The following is a 16622-nucleotide window of genomic DNA, read 5'->3' as shown; positions in this document are numbered from 1 at the left end:
ATCCCTAATCTCAAAAATTACTCCTACACCTTGAAACCAAACATCTATTTGTTTTTACTAGTCTTAACAGTGCTGCTGTGGCCTGGAGTTTAGATCAGTGATTTAGCTGCCTATGCCTCATTTGTGATGCTGTAAGCAAAGTGAGACCCAATTTGGTTTAGTGTTTAGTTAATTCTATTCACCCTTTTGCCACTAAATCATTGTACAAGTGTGAGCAAACCACTCGGCTCTTCCTCTCCTTCCCCTTATTCAAATTTACCCTGTTGATCACTTGTGATATGACTGTAATGGACTGAAGATTAGCCCATGAATATGTACAGAAAATTCTGGAAGCCCTGCTGAACTGAGGCCACGGCATGAATTCTGAGTGTAGAGATGAGATCTGAGTATTCCTACAAACCTTCTGGCTGAAAAAAGTATGGAACGGTTGCCATGATTTTCTAGACAGAGTGGCTAGAAAGTAATGGATATGGACCCCAGCAGAAATGTGCACTGAGGTTATCGTGGCATAGTATTGACTAGTCTGAGGCAAGGCCTTCAGGCTTAGTTGTCTTCTGGGCTTCTTTCAGTTGCAAAATGTGCTGGTCTAAGAATTAGGAAACCAGAAAATGATGACTTTACTTATTATGATTCTAGATGTGGTGAATTTTATACCTCTTTAAAAAATAAAAAGTAAAACAGATATTAAATACTTGGTTCACACGTTCAGGTTATTCCCTACAGTTGTGAGAACTTTTTTCTTTTTTAAATGAAAGCTCAGATTAGTTAATCTCCAGCTACCAGGATCTAGGCCTTTTCTGAAAAACATAAATGCACGGCAAGTCAATGAAACTAGCAACAGTCAGTAATCTGTGCATCCTGCTTTTAAAGCAACTACTGTTTTAAAAAAAAAAAATCTGCATTGTTTTAGAAGTACTGAGGAACTACTTCCTCAAATGATGTTGGGATTGTCTACAGGGGCTCCACATCTCTGTACTTCAGTCATCTCAAAGCAGCCAAAAACTGGGTCAGGGCGATGATCCAAAATTTTAGTGGTGAGCCTCCAAAATTCAAGACACTCAGGGAATGTGTGTTGGGGAATAATACGAGAATTCTGGAAGAAAAAAAAATAGAGGGAGTATTTAATTTGTACCCAATACTGATATTTCAAAATTTGGTAGTCAGTTTGGAACAAAACACGCTGTTTGTTTTAAATCCCTGTGAAAGCTGAGCCAGTTGCCTTTGAGCTTCAGACGCCGTCTGAACCCATAGGTTTCTAACTTGCCACAAGGCAATCCATACGGTTGGCTGCTTCAAATCCGCAGGCACGGGAAGTTTTTGGATGCCGGCTTTCGAGGAGTCTCCCCACTGGGTTGCACTGGAACCTGGAATATGAGAATGTGGGTTGGCAAGAACCTGTGCGTCTGGGAGCTGCCGAGCAGCCCCGGAGGCTTCCCAAATTCGGCTCCCCGTCATCCCGTCTGGTAGGATGGAGGAAGCTGGGAAGCCTCTCTCAGCTCAAAACCTCAGAATCTGGGAGCCAGCCCCCCTGAAACTTTCACCCCTTTGTTCCTGGGCAGCTGTTGTGGGGAGCTGTGAGGCAGCTGGAGCACAGAAAGATGAACCAGCCTCGACGGAGGCACCTGGTGACTCTGCAGGTGGCCCCAGCCTCCTTGCTTGCTTGCCAGGCTGCTGTGCGCTGCTCAGCACCATTTTGGGGTGATTTATCACAGCACCGGACCACAGAAGAGCTATGGTTTGTATTCACACGGGCTCCCTTTCAGCATGAGGGGGTGATGCCAGAGACTGGGGAGTGTGACAGCCCAGTCTGCCCAGTTATGGAAAGTGAGGAACTGGAAATTTACCTGGATGTCATCTGGAGTTAGTCAAAACCGAAGCATCTCTACAAAACACCTAGATCTGAACAAACTGCCATTCTCTGACAAAAATGTTCCGTCTGAGAATTTCTGACCAGGTCTGGTGGTAAACATCTCCAGGATGTCATTTGTGCCTGATACAGGGCAAAAATTATTCGGGTACCTGGAGTCCAGGGTGGGAGGATGAGGGAATGGAACAGTAAATTAAAGGGGTTGAAACAGAAACTGCTGATTGTCCAAGCCTGACTGACCGAGTTGTGCTCAGCTATCTGTGTGGAAACGCTTTTTTTTTTTTCACAGAGAAAACAGCCACCTCAGGGGCCACATCCACTGTGCCCTGCCTGAGGGGCCCCTCGCTGAGAGGGGACCCGGTTGTTTGTGTTTATTTTCACTGCCTTCCCCTCGGTGGGATTTCTCCAAGGGGTTATGGCCGTGCTGACCCTCCCTGTCAGCCCACAATCCTGAAGACGATCTCACACCGTGGGGCTGCCTCGAGGCGGGGGGTCTCCACATTACAGAGGCCGAGGGCAGGGGGATCGGCCAGGCAGAACCCCCGGGGGTCTCCCGGTGTAGGGTGAGGGAGTTCCCGAAGGGCTCAGCGGGGGCTCCGCGGAGGGAAGGCCGAGGCCGCTGAGGGGGGCGCCTTCCCCCGGGCGCTGGAGCGGGGCTGAGGGCGAGGAGAGCCCCTGAGGGCCGGGGGCGGGGGGGGGGAACCCGCACCGAGCCCGGCGGCGGTGGCGGGGAAAGGGGGAGCGGAGTTCCCGGCGGGCCGGCCGCCTCCCCGCCCTCCCTCGGCGGCGTGAGTGAGCGTGTTTGGGAGGGAAGGAGGGGGTGGAAGCCGGGCCGGGGCGGCCAGCAGGCAATTTGCATGAGAGACAGACTGGGAATGAGCTGGAGTGGGCGCCTCTCCGCGCACACAGAGCGGGGCAGGAGGGGGGGGAGGAGGGAGCTGCCGCCGCCGCCGCCGCCGGGGAGAGGCGGCGAACTCCGGGCAAAGTTTGGTGCCGCGGGCCCCAGGCGCTGAAAGCAGCTCCGGGCCGGGCGGAGCGGGGCCGGGCCGAGCCGGGCCACCGGGGCCGGGCTTTGTGCCGCCGGCGGCCCAGCGGGGCCTGCGCGGCGTGGAGCGGAGCGGAGCAGGGGGCGGCGGGGCGCTGCCGGGCGAGCCAGCATGTCCTCCATCCTGCCGTTCACCCCTCCCATCGTCAAGCGGCTCCTGGGCTGGAAGAAAGGGGAGCAGAACGGGCAGGAGGAGAAATGGTGCGAGAAGGCGGTGAAGAGCCTGGTGAAGAAGCTGAAGAAGACGGGGCAGCTGGACGAGCTGGAGAAGGCGATCACCACGCAGAACATCAACACCAAGTGCATCACCATCCCCAGGTAAAGGGGGGGGGCAGGGCCTGGAGACGGGCACCCGGGGCCTGCGGGGTCCTCCCCCGGGCTCGGGGGTGGCCTGAGAGGGGGTCCCGGGGCCCTGCAGCCCCCCCCCCCGGCGCCGCGTTGGGGCCGGTCCTTCCCCGCGGGCTCGGTCCTGGCTCTATATATAGCGTAAAAGGGGAAAAAAAAACAAAAACCAGGCTGCAGAATTGGATTGCTGTCGAGTAACGAGAGGGGAAGAAAGTGAGAGGGGAATGCAAGGGGGGGGAATACGTCTCCAGCCGAGATTCCAAAAAAAAAAAAAAGTTGGACGCGCTGTGGATAACAGTTCTGCTTAGTGTGGATGCTCTCATTGTCAGAAAGTTTCAGCGTGTTCTCTAGTACCGTTACAGTAAGGTCGGTTTTCGATAAATATATCAGGGAAATGGTTTTGGTTGGGTTGCCTGCCGGCTCCCACGTTAGCTGGGCAGGCGCCGCTCCGAAGCGGTGCAGGGGGGGTGCTGCCAGAGCACCTCTTGGATGGGGAGAGCTGAAGGGGATTGTCTGGAGTGAAAAAGCCGTGTGGGGGTGAACGTAACCGAGTCTTTTACTACTACTAATACTGCTTTTGTACTGGCATAAACTTTATTTTTAGCCTCGATTCCGAGATCGGTCCGTAAGGCCGTTATAAATCATAAAGGACGTGTATATAAGTGGCCCATCTACGGAGAATTTTCCAAGTAACTTGCGAATAGCTGGCCGCGAGCGGTGTTTTATTGCTGCACATTTGTCGATTTCTGTGAGCCCGGCCAGATGACTGCCGAGGCTGTTGTTGGTTGTTGTTTTGGGGGGGTGCTTTTTTTTTTTTTGTGTTGTTTTCAACAAAGGCCAAAGTTCATTCCAAATATTTGAATGCTGCTTAATTGTACGCTTCTGCCTGAGAAAATATCTGTGTGTGTGTGTATTCATGCTTCTCTCTCGCGCAAACAAATGTATGCTTTCTTGGTTGTCAGAATGATTTAATATGCAGTAGCTAATACAAAGCAGCATCTGTTGCATGAAAAAGTAAGCAAGTAGCTTAGAAATGTGGCTGTTTGGAACTCCGAAATTTTTCGTCCAGCAACTGTGGTTCTTTATTTATTTATTTTCAACCGAAAAAAAAAAAAAAAGTCTCCTGGTCTTTTTGGTGCTGAATGACTGTGGCTAAGATTTTGTCCACTAACACAAATGGACCCCCCTGCCTTTGTTAGAGTTGCTCTGGCCTCTTCTCCTAGTTGAAGCACGGATCAAAACACGTAGATACACCTGATACAAATGCCTTAAAACCTGTATTTTGAAATTCTTGGCAAGCAGCGTGCTTTCCTCATCGATAGTGCCCTGTTTAAACCACTTCCCTTAAATACCTTTTCAAAAGGAGAAAATGACTTGAGCAGCCCTGCTGGTGGGACCCTGGACATTGTGTCTTGCTGATGCTGACCTGTTAGGGAGCAGGGCGTGAAGCCTCCTGGTAATGCTCTTACCAGTAACAAGGTGGTGTAGCAAAAGGGGGGGAGGTCTTGATATTTCATGATTCAAAGGAAGCAAAGAGAGAGGTGGAATAGGATGCTTTAACTTAGAAAAATATAATTGTAAAGCTTGAAAATAAGTAACAAGACAAGCAGATGTCACGCGTCATAAATATTATCACCTCTGGAGATTGGCCTGGAAGAGCCTACTGTGCAGAAGTGATCGTCTGTTTCTTGTAGACCTTACTCTGTTAAAGGAAACCCATGCAGAAATTAAAACATTTCACATCCACCTGTAACACTTGTAATTAGCTCCTTTTGTCTTGGTGCTAGTTTTTAAAGGCAATGTCGTGTGTAGGGTTGTTATTGTTTAATGTGCATATTACAAAGATGCAAGTGGCAGTGGTTGGGTTAGTTTGTGCTGGGCCCCCTGCAACGACTTACCAAGAGGCTGATACCTAGATACTGGGGGGTGGATTGGAAAGGAGAAACTGCTTGTCTGGAAGTTGGTGGCTGGACTGGAACCGTGGCAAGGCCTTGTGACTTTGTGCTGGGTCTTCTCTTCTGGCCTGTCCTGTTTGTCATAATGTATCTGCGAGTCTGACTGTCGTGTCACTTGAAATCAGCGTTTGCAAGACTGTTCTGGGACGGTTTTAGTATTTACTTTTTAAATAGTACTGCATATGTTATTTTACTATTTAGGCAAATAAGTATGTGGGGGGGACAAAAGGGGAAAAAAGCATCATTAGGGATTAGATCATGTTGTGCATTGTCTGTAATGCATCAGTAGGCTGGATTACAGTGGAGCTATGCCAGTGATGACTCTGGCCCAGCAGGAGTAGGGTAAGTCCAAAATTAGCTATTGTATCCATGAGACGAAGCAAGTTTCAGATGTAAAAGTGCTCGAGCTTTGCAGGAACATTGCCTGTGGGACCAAGGGCTACAGATGAGCTGGCAGCTTCACGTTCCTGTAGTGACCAGGTGGAATTGAGTGTAGGTTTAAGAAAGAACAAGAAAAACATACATTATTTTCGTTGTAGGGGTAAGGAATTATAAGGAAATATAAGGCCGAATTTGTTTCTGCTTTTATTTCTATCTGCTTGGAACTGGAAATACGCATGCTCCTCAGTACACAATCTCCCAACAGTTTATAAAACAAAGAATGGTTTATTTGGTTGTGTATTTGTTTAGCATGTGTTACTTTTCCAAGCACTCCATTTGTAAGATGGCAGACACCTCAGGGCCCAGGTTTCTGTTGGAAGGGCCTGTGGCAGACAGCAAAAGCCTGGAGAGACCTTCAAGGATTTCAGCACTGCACCGATGCTGGCAGGAATCTTCTTGTGTTGGTTTTTTTTTTTCTGCTGGAGTGGGAAATCGTTTCCACCTGAAAAACCTGCCAGTCTCAGACCACCTGGTTGTTCCTCGTGCTGCCGTTCGCAGTGTTGGATGGAGTGGCTCATTTAGAGTCCTCTCCTCCCTTCCTCCCCCTGCGGCCACCGAAATCTGTCCTGCTCCACAAGCGAGCCGCCTCTAAACCAGGGTGCACTGAGCGCTGGCGCTAGGAGCTGACCTAGTGAGCTGTGGCTGCGTGGCAGCAAGATATTTTGTCATACTGTGTCGGGCGATAAAGTTGAAAACACGCGTTCTTTTGCAAATTAAAATAAATCCTTTGTGGTAGTTGCGTTGATCTTGAAAGGCCAGCTCTCAGAGTGGGCATTTTTATCACCCTCTGGACCAGCAGGGGATTGAGTTCCCTTAGCGTGTGCCCCAGCACTGCCACGTGTGCGAGTTTACGGCCTCTCTGCTTTGCTCTGCAAACGAGCTCGGATCTACTCCAGCTGCTATCAGGTTGTTTGAATTTTTGGTGGGGCTGTTTGCTTCCGAGACCAAAGAGTGTGGTGGGCACGGAACCCGATGGTAGCAAAGCCAAGCACATGCCTGCAGAGCTTGGAAGCATCCCTGCGGGCTTCATCCCTGGGAGGAGAGCAGTAAGTTCACGATGCTCTTCCTGACCTGAAGAGAGGCCACGCTGTGCACCTGGCAAACCATTAGCATTTTGCCCTAGAAACAGCGCGTTAGGCTGAGTTTATCTTCTAAATAGGGGTCGGAACTGTAGAAGTCAGGAACATGTGGCAAGCACTTAGTAATTTCTGAAAGCACATACAGTCTGACTGGTACGGCAGGAGGTGGCAAAGGCTTTGTCTGGAGAGCCCTAGTGGTGCTGCACGTTAAGACACAAACCTTATGACATTCTGTAGTATATTTTCAATGCCTATTTTTCTTTTAAACCTATTACTGTTTTTTTTTGGTTTTTTTTTTTGGTTTTTTTTTTTTTAAATATCACCAAGGGGGGTTTAGGGGAGCCAGGAATCTTGTGTGTTAAGAAATACCTTCTTTTAAGTGGTGTTTTTTTTTAATTTAGAAAGTAGTTTTGAAGAGAGGTGGGTGTTATTTCTTGTGGAACTCATCTGATAAGGATAGAACGTACCAGCTGAAATGGAAACGCGGCACATTTGCTTTTTAAAAGAAGCTGAACAAAGTGTTCCTTATGTGATTTGCATGTCGGTGGGGAAAACCAGGAATAATAAATAAGTGATTTTAAGAAGATCTTGGGTGTGAGCAAAGCTTCTGTTATGGTGATAGCTGACCGCACAACATTTACGAGAGTTGACCGTGGTCTTAGGGCTGCCTTGATACCAGGAAAATAGGAAAACTACAAATACAGCAAGTGGCAGAGGCAGCCTTCAAGACCCTGAAGTACGTTTTCCTTTTGAGCCTGGTGTCCATCTAGCTTCCGTACCATGCAAAAGGCTGCTCAGTTCTGCGTGTCCCCACATAAATTCGTATTTTTAATGCCAGTTTAAGCCGTCTGTTTTTTAGTTTGGCCTGTCACCGTATGTAGGGAGCTTTGCTGTTGCAGCAATTTGTTTCAGAGCGTGCTCAAGATGAGCTTGGCGTTACAGCGGCGTGCTGGAGCGGCCCAGTCCCCGCAGGCAGACACGGCCCATCCTGCTCAGCTCCCTGCTGCAGGTAATTTTACCGCTACCAAGCAGCGTGCTAACCTGTGCGCTGACCTAGCTTTCTGGGCGGGTTTTTACGGCCCTGTCCTAAACTTTGTGCTGCCACGGGCGTGCTGCTGGCAGCACCCACGTGAGCGGGTTTGGCTGGGGCGGCGGTAGCGGCTTTGCAGGTTGTTTGTGACCGGCGTCTGCGGCGTCCGTGTGACTTCGCAGGTCGGTCTAAAGGTGAAAATCCGGGAAGTGCACGGACGCACGCGGCCTTTAGTCGGTGTACTTTCTGCCTGCGGTCACTCATGCCCTTCAGTGCCCTTCTCCTCTGCCTCCTGGTCATCTCGCCAGCGGGCCAAGCCCCACGGCCGGGGGCTTCTCCCCACGGCCCCTCCAGCTTCTCCCTGCCCTTGCATCAGTCACTGCCTCTGGTGTTAGCCTGAGGAATAGCACGTGTAGTTGACTTCTAGTTCACACTATGCCATTTTAAAAAACAAAGTGCTGCCGATGAGCTGAAGCAATGATGTTGATACAACCAGTTTGTGCCTCCACATTCAGTTGTGTTGGCCGAGGCGAAGGAACTGGGGAAAGGAGGTCAGGGAGAAAGCATCGCAGCCCCCTAGCTCAGAGCAGCCGCTGCTGGAATAGCACATCCGACCCAGCCCTCGGTAAGGCATCTTCTCAAGATGTAACCTCTTGGTCAGCTGGCAATGCTGTTCAAAACCTTGTCAATACGTGGGTTTTGTGTGTGTGCTTTTTTTTCCCTGAGAAGTATGGGCCGGCCAGCATTTTGCAGTAAAACCAGTGCTAAAACTCTCGACTCGAAAGCCCACAGGGCAAGGTTTGTGTAGAACACTGACGGGTTAATGGGGAAAAAATCGTATTTTACCATTTCTTGAGATGTTTTCAAATATTCATACCTCTGCTTTTTTTCTTCTCCCCTTTCTCGAGAGACTAAATATTTAAAATAGCTTCTGAAAGGACTCATAAGATTCTCATTATATTGTGTAGTAAGTGTTGAATCTTTGTGAAATAAAATGTTTAAAATGGTTGCTTAACTTTTATAGTATTAGGAAAAGACCCTGAACATTGCAGTCATTTAAATATAATGAGAAATAAATGCAAAAAATTGATGAAATCAAGAAATGCACACTGTACAGGATTATCACATCAGGGATCCAATTAAAATGAGCTCTTCTAATAAATATTGGTTTAATAATGTAAACTTGTGATCGCTTTATTATTGCAACAAAAATAAAATTAACAAGATTTAATGGACTGAGCAGTCATTAATTTTCACTTGTTAATTTATTAGGAGCTTCTAACACTGTTAGATGCACAATAATGCTATTATCCTGCATGAACTACTTTCTGAAATAAATAGGGCCAAACGGTGCTTGAATTAAATTGAAATCAGATTTTATTCCCAAATTATCTTTTTGTTTTTTTTTTTTTTTATTATTGTTGTTGTTGTTGTTGTTGTTTCTAGCTTTCCTCTGTTGAGTGCAATTAAATTTTCAGGGATGGGATGCAGCACTCTCTTCCAGTAAGGCTTATGAATAGTCCTAATTAACTTTTGTCCTTGTCTGCCTTGATGTGCTGTGCAAAAAGCTTTTTCCAGTCCAAAGCTGATTGCGCTGATTGGCAGCGAGGAGAGCAGACGGGAGCGGGGGGAATAAAGCCAGAGCAGAGGTTCTTGTCCAGACACTCCAGTCCTAGCGGGCTGACTCCACCGAGCTTAGCAAATGTTTGCTAATTGCGTTTGGTTACGTGCGCCTCCAGTCCAAGGAGAGCCGAGGAAGTTGTTAATAACCGGGCTCTCGTGCTTGGCACTGGTAGCACAACTTTCTGCACAGCGGAAGGGACGATAACGTGTCGCTTGTTGCATCTGATGCTGCTTTTAAAGGCGTTCTGAAGCCCTGTGGGCCTGATCCTCATCTGCTCGCGGGTCTCTTTGCCATCGCTGCCAGCCCGGCAGGACCGCCCTGAGGCAGGCGGGGCAGCTGGGCTGGGGCTCCTAGAAGCAGAAGGAAAGGGCAGAGCTCGCTCTTTTGGCCCTAAAGGCTTGGTCTGGAGAAGCACAGACCGTGAGCATGAAAAAACTACTTACATATGATAGTAGGAGCCTTTTAACAGCAACAACAAAGTAACCCTTGTCTTCAGAAGAGCTCAGCCAGGTAAGAAATCCCAACACCCTGCTTCCTAGAGGATCGGACAGGAATTGCGTGAGCTCCAGAATACAAAATCTTCATCGTCAACTACAAAGATGGGTAAACCATGGATGTTGTAGGTGCACTGCCTTGGGTGTCCACACCTGCTCAGTTAGAGACGAGGCAGGTTTCTGTGCCCTGCATGGCTCTGCGTAGCACAGGCAGACTTAGGCTGTTCAAAGCGAGCAGGTCAGGATATCAGCATGCCCTAGGAGTTGCTCGGAGCATCGAACCAACCTTCCTTTCTCTACGGTGGAGGTCTCCCCGTGTGCTCAGCGTGAGCAGTAACCGCTGACACTGGCCTCGCTTGCATCCCCAACACGCTTCTGCAGAGGCAGATGTCAGTGGGTAGGAGCAGCACTGCGGAAAGGACACCAGGAAGCGTGGGGAGCAAACAGTGGCTGTTCCTTCTGGGTTTGCCTTTGCCAAGTTTTCTGCTTGTGTTCAGAGTCACGCTGTTCCACGAGGAGTCGGTTTGATTGCATGTTTTAATTACTAGGAACTGCTGTTGATGTGGGAGAGATGAAGAAATAACAAAACTAATTGGCGAGCCTCATGAGAAGGCGTACTTAAAAATAACAATGCAGTAAAATTTACCTGCTAGCAGCGTTACCTGTGAAGTCTAGGAAAGGCGAATAGCTGATACCGATAACTTGTCACTAAAACTACGTGCACAGCCCACTTGCTGTTCAGCACGGAGGTTGTGCAGACAAACAAGTTGCCTGTTTCAGTGTGGTGTGGTGGGACTGGGGTCTGCATGTGCCTGACCCCGAGGCCAGCAGCAGCTGCTTGTGGATCTCCAGAGGAATATACATCAGCTAACAGAAGGTGAGTCTGTGCATCCTGGAGAGAAAACTGCAGGCAACAAGGTGTCAGGAGAGGCAGTCTGCCTGGAGCCCTCACCTCTTCCAGGGTCCTCAGGAAGGAAGGACCTCGGGGGTCAAGGTATTTTGTGGACCATCCTTAGCTCACTTCATAATTTGTTGTTATCTAATCTGGAAACTTCAGTAAACCTTTGCTTACAAATTGTGTTATAGAAGAGGTTGGAGATTGTCTTGGAATTGGTGATGTTCGTTACCAAAACACAATCCTTCCAGAAAAGGAACTCAAACCAGAAATTTCTTACTTTGTGGTGAGGTTGCAGCCAGCCATAGTTGAGTGATGGATGCTGATACTGACTCTTTTCAAACAATAAAAGAGGAAAAACTTCGTCCTTCCTGTTCCAGTTGCTTTAACATAAAAGAAGAAATTCATTGGCTCTGAGTCCCTTCACAGACCTAAGCCAGTTAGCATTCCCCAAAATACTGGGCATAGCGGAGGACATCTGTGGCAGGAGGTTGCATCTTTGTTTCTGTGCCGACTGTGCAACTGTTGTTAGGGCTTTATCTACTCAATTTGGAGAACACTTCTTCCAAAATGTCCTTCCCTAACTGGATGGTAAGTGTTGCTGTGTGGGAAGACAAAGACCCAACTACAAGCACCTTTAATTTTGTTGTACACAGAAAGAGCAGATGTGGTTTTTTTCATAGAGATACAAAGTCTGTGGTTTCTACACATGTGGAACTGTTCAGAAACGTCCTTTTCTTCGCGTTATTTGTTGAACAAATTGTTGTTCCCCTTGAGTCAGGTGCATAGCCAATTTGTAGCACGCGTGTAAAAGTATCTGAAAAATTATATCAGCGTTTAAAAAACACACTTTGCCTAAAAGAAAAGCTGACAAGCAGCTGGAGCTGGGTCTTTTCCCACTCTTTTTGCATTTGTGTAATTACACGGACTGCAGTAAATTTCCTTGATTTACATGCAACTGAAAGGAGAGTCAGGCCAGCCCGAGAAGGCGGTGAACTGAAAATGGAGGAGAGAGGTGTCTGCAGGTTGAGTACTATCACGGCTCTTTCAAATTCAGGGCTCTTGGGGCTTCTGGGGGCTCTCCTTCGCGGGACCGGAGCCTGCCCAGCAGACCCCGCGCGGCTGCGGCGTGTCCCGGCCCTGGGCTGGGGCGCCTGCAGGACGCCAGGCAGGGCTGAGCTGCAAGTTTGGTGAAAACGAGCCTGGTCTGCGAAGCGTTTTGTTCCTGGAGGAGCGCTCGCTCTCGTTTCATTGAGGGTTTTCTGATGGGCGCTAGCATGGCTTGGCAGAGGGCCTCTGCCTTTTGTAGCTGCGATACCCCTGGCAGCGGGGCTGCCCTTGGCAGCGGCTCCCCGGCCTGTGCACAAGGCATTTGGCTGTTCTCACCGTGGTTTCTTGTTTTTGTTGTTGTTTGCTTTGTTTTTTTTTTTTTTCTACTTTTTGCTGTTTGGCCAGCTTGCATGCCGATGGTGAAAGCGTTACAACGTGCTTCTCCTTGAGCACCCCGCCACCTCCCCGCTCACAGCCTGCAAACAGAGCAAAGAGCCGGGCTGTGCGCTCAGCAAAGCCCCCCAGCAGTCCCGGCCTCGAACTCAGAAGCTAATAACATCGATCCTTTCTTTCTTCCCCTGTGGCCAGCTTGTTGGAGGCAAGGTCTAGAACAGTTCCTGATGTTGGCCTGGAACCTGAAAGCTGAGCTTGGGTGAGCTCTGGAGACCCCAGGATAATTATCTGGTACGAGTTTCAGAGGCTGGGCACGGTGACACTTGCATCCCGTTGGGGTAATCTTGCCCTGTACCTGCTTCTTGGGCCTGCATTTACTGGACTCACTGACCACGTGCTTCACATGAGTCAAATCTGTCTTTAGATTTCCTCAGGTTTGCTTAAACTCGCTTTTTTGCCTGCTTAATGTTGTTTTATTTTCAAAGTCCTTTCCTTTTTGTCTTTTTTTAATGAGCAGCGGAGTCTTTGCAGAAGATTGCTGTTAGCACAATGGAAAGTGGAATCAGGCTGACTGGAAGCCGCTGCATTAGAGACGAGCTTTAGAAAATAACTAAATGTGAATTAAAAAAAAAAAAAAAAGATAATCGCTATCTGATTATCAAAGCTAATGTTACTGTTTGGCTGATTTCTGTCGCCAGTAGAAGTCTGCTGGCATTCTGCAGACTGTTTTGAGCTTTGCTCTGATTTTCATGCCATAAATAACTTGTGTGTAGGTAGGCAGCTGATCACTGAAGCTTTTTCCCAAATGTAGTTTTGTTTGTTTGGTAGAACTCTAGGCTGAGGGTTCGAGTATCGGGCTGCAATTGCATCTTTGCTTTTTCCAGCCATAAATGAATTCAGATAGGTTTTCAGTTGTGGATTGCTGCCTAATGGATGTACGTTATTTTCAGTCTTCCCCAACCACATCAGGTTTTGTTCCTTACCACCGTGCACCATTGAGCAAAATATTTAACCTACTTGTACCTCCCTCTTCACTACCTAGAAAATACAGCACTTACCTCACAAGGATGTCAGAGAATTTAAAAACGGTTGTGAAAAGCTCTTCAAGTCTTGAGAGGGAGTTGCAGAGCTCAGTGCCTCGCTCTTTTAAAAAGCTTTCTGTTGCTGCTCAGCATCTCTTTCATACTAAGAAAGCAGTTTTAATTTTCGTTGGAAACTTTCCTTGAAAATATGTAGGTGCTACGTCAGTGAGAATATTCGAATTCCATGGATGTTTCGTGGTCAACCTTCTCTGGCGTTGCATAATGGTTATCTATTCATCTCGGCGTGGTACCTCCCGTACACACGGAATATTTTGACTGGTTGATACACATCATGCCACAGTGGTCTGCTACCGAGCTTAAGCTTCAAGTCTGTTAGCACAAGGCCGGGGGAAACGCTATACATGTAGCCTCCTGTTTTCGTTTAAGTAGTATTGTATAACCATATGTGGATATAATGCCATCCAAATACAAAACGTTAAATGAAATAAATGTGTTCGTCGAGTGATTGCGCTGTCGCTAGCAGACTTTTACGGCCGTGACCCACAGCAGCGCGTGTTGGAAAAGCTAAACGCTTGCGTACCTATAGCTGGGCTCTTTTACCCAGCTTTTTGGCAGCCGCTGAGTGCTGGGCAATTGTGAGCATCTATTCGCTGTAAAACTCTTTTGCATCTGAAGACTTCTGGTGAGTTGTTCTGAAAGAGATGACTGAAAACTAATAGCTGGCCATCTGGCTGGAAACAACATTATTAATTAAGCTTTCTCTTTTTCTTTTAAATCATTTACAAGTTTGAAATAAATACTCTTTTCAAAGGTATTGAAGCAAGATGAATTTGAATTCTTGCTGTGGGGCGCAGTGTATTTAATGTATCTCTTCACCAAAGTTAAGGATCAAGAAGTAATGTGTGAGATCACGGTTATTTAGATTTCTGAAGAGCAAAACAACCCCTGCATTAGTCCTTGTGTGTTTTAAACAGTTACTTTATATGAAAGACAACAATCAAGCTCCAATGCTGTCTGCTACTCCCATTTAAAGGTAAAAAAATCTTTACTATGCAGTATCCATCAAGTCCTTTTAAGCACCTTTTTCATTACGGTCTTTCAGCAGCCTGTTGAAGGGACCGTGCGCTCCTGAAGGGCGTTCGTGACCTCTTATTTCATAACGCAGATCTCAAAGCCCTTTACAGCAGAACAGTTTTGGTCCCCTTCTGCAGATGGGGATAATGAAGTCCCGAGAACTTGACTGAGGTGCATGGGGCAGAGGTAAAGCAACATTTAGGGTGCAGGCATCCTAGGGCCTGCTGCAGCGCTCCGTGTAGAAGGTTGGGGTGACGTTACTGTCCAGAGGGCACCTTCCCATGCTCTGGATGGAAGCAGGAGTCAGTTTGAAAGCTGCTCTTCCTGAGTCATACCGATAATTCCCAACATATTCATGGCATCCATAATTATATTCGTAAAGCTCATTTAAATACAGGAAGAGGCCGCTAGCATTTTGTCTTTATCCAGGCTGTTTTCTGATGCTTCTGGAGGAGAGGCCATGGTGTCGGGATCCCCCTGTGTCTGGACGATGTGTTTTCATTCTGTGGCTAAGCAGGCACGGTCCTTGCAAGACCTTCTGCGATGGCATTCGGGAAAGGTGTGTCCCGTGAACACAAAGGCGTTTGTGGCCTCGTAGATGTTTGTTTCTGCTGACCATGACCTTTTGCAAACGTCATTGCTGAGATGATTTTTTTTTTTTTAAAAAAAGGACTCTGTAGAGCCGTGTGTTTTTGTGTACAGCCGTGTGGCTGCATAACCTACATGAAGAAGGGCTGAAAGTGCTGAGGACCTCTGTGGATACTTGAAAGATGACACGTCATTTAGTATTCGATTTACTTGAATCTTTTCCAGGCTTGGGATGAGCATATCTCTTTACTGTCGTGATTGGTACCTTCAGGGTCCCTTGCGATTCTTATTGATATGTCTGAAGGCCAGAAGAGTAAACTTCAATTCAAACCTGCCTGTAAGTACTGCAGTTCTCCAGATATCCTGGGGATACCAGGAGAGCAGTATAGCTGTGTAGGTACACGGGATGGTGTACGGCCACAAAAAGAGAACCTTTAAATAGTGCTCTGGCTTAGAAGAATTGTTTCATGTAAACATCCCCTCGGTTTCCCCTTTAGTTCTCCATTTGCTGATGGTGCCTGTGCTGTAAAATCGGAGTGCCAGGTACAGCTGAACACACGCAAGCGAGCGGAGGCCTTGGAAATGATGGCTTGAAATTGAGTTTTGTAAGCCACTGCTTTGCATGCCAGGCTCTACTGGTTTGAAAGCCCTGTTGAGATAGCTGCTTCTAAACAGGAATAAAAATAGACATTTGAGTGTTCTGATTTTAGAAAAAAAGCATTTATTGGATTATGATTGGCTGATGACTTTGAAGCTGGAGACAGTTTTATATTACAGAGCTTCTCACTCTGCTTATTCTCTCAGTTCCCGTTCTTTCCCCCCTCCTTTTTTTTTCTCTTTTCTTGCTTTCTATTTTTAGGATGGCATTTCAGAGTTTCTGCTACTGGCAGGCCAGCTATTCCAGAAGAAAAAGAAAGAAAGGTGGGAGGTAGAGCTAATGAGCACTAATAATCTGTTATTAATTTGGTTTTTGAGTACTTAGGTTGAAAGTTTGTATGTTTCCAATTTATCTGATAGTGGATGAAAGCTCTGCTTGCACTCGAAGCCATCGATTCACGCGTTCTGACAGTCCCTGTGCGCTGCGGTGGAAGAGAGGAGAAGTGGGAATTTCGGAGCTTCAGTTCTTTGTGTCCAGCAGAACTAGCTCCAGGTAGAAAATGGGATTTTAGTTGGCCTGCTTGTGGAGGAAGAAAAGAAGAACGCGTTGGGACTTAATGGAAAAAAATCATAGTAGTCTATTAACATTTGAACAAAAGGTGAATAACCCCTGTTTAGTATATACGTGTGCCTGTATGAATAAACTCATGGGATAGTGCTTCTCCGCTCAGCTCTAACGCTGGTCAGGGACCCCAGTCGCTCCATGGGTGCGATGAGTGCCTTTAGGACTTAGGTTTTCTTGCGGGCTTGGTTTGCTTTTCTTCGTGTGTTTAGGGGCTGCGGGGTTTTTAGGTTAAATACTGTTTTTCTTCCTGTGCTGTCGAAGTTTTAAACAACAGGGAGGGATGGCTGCTTGGAGGGCAGGATGAACAAAAGCGTTCTTTGTTACAAAAGCAAACAGTGCTAGTTAGCGTGGCAATGTGTAAAACAATCCAGGCATAGGTGTTCTTGTTTCTGAAGTCTCAGCAGGATTTAATTCTTGTTATTAGTCCAGTAAGTCATTTTTTCATCTCTGTGACTTATGGGCTGTCCCTTTTGTATG

General features: G+C 47.4%; 1 protein-coding gene across 1 annotated transcript in view; it reads left to right on the top strand.

Moving 5' to 3' along the window:
• The first annotated feature begins 2640 nt into the window (after positions 1–2640).
• The window catches only part of SMAD3 (SMAD family member 3), a 75493-nt gene continuing 61511 nt past the window's right edge, over positions 2641–16622 (top strand). Inside the window, exon 1 of the mRNA XM_083851248.1 lies at positions 2641–3230. Coding sequence (XP_083707374.1) covers positions 3025–3230 — 206 coding nt within the window. The 5' untranslated portion in view covers positions 2641–3024. The remainder of the gene's footprint in view (positions 3231–16622) is intronic.

The sequence above is a fragment of the Anser anser genome (genome assembly GCF_964211835.1).
Source record: "Anser anser genome assembly, chromosome: 10".
Lineage (NCBI taxonomy): Eukaryota > Metazoa > Chordata > Aves > Anseriformes > Anatidae > Anser > Anser anser.
Note: the sequence above shows the minus strand (reverse complement) of the source record. Positions and strands in the feature narration are given on the sequence as shown.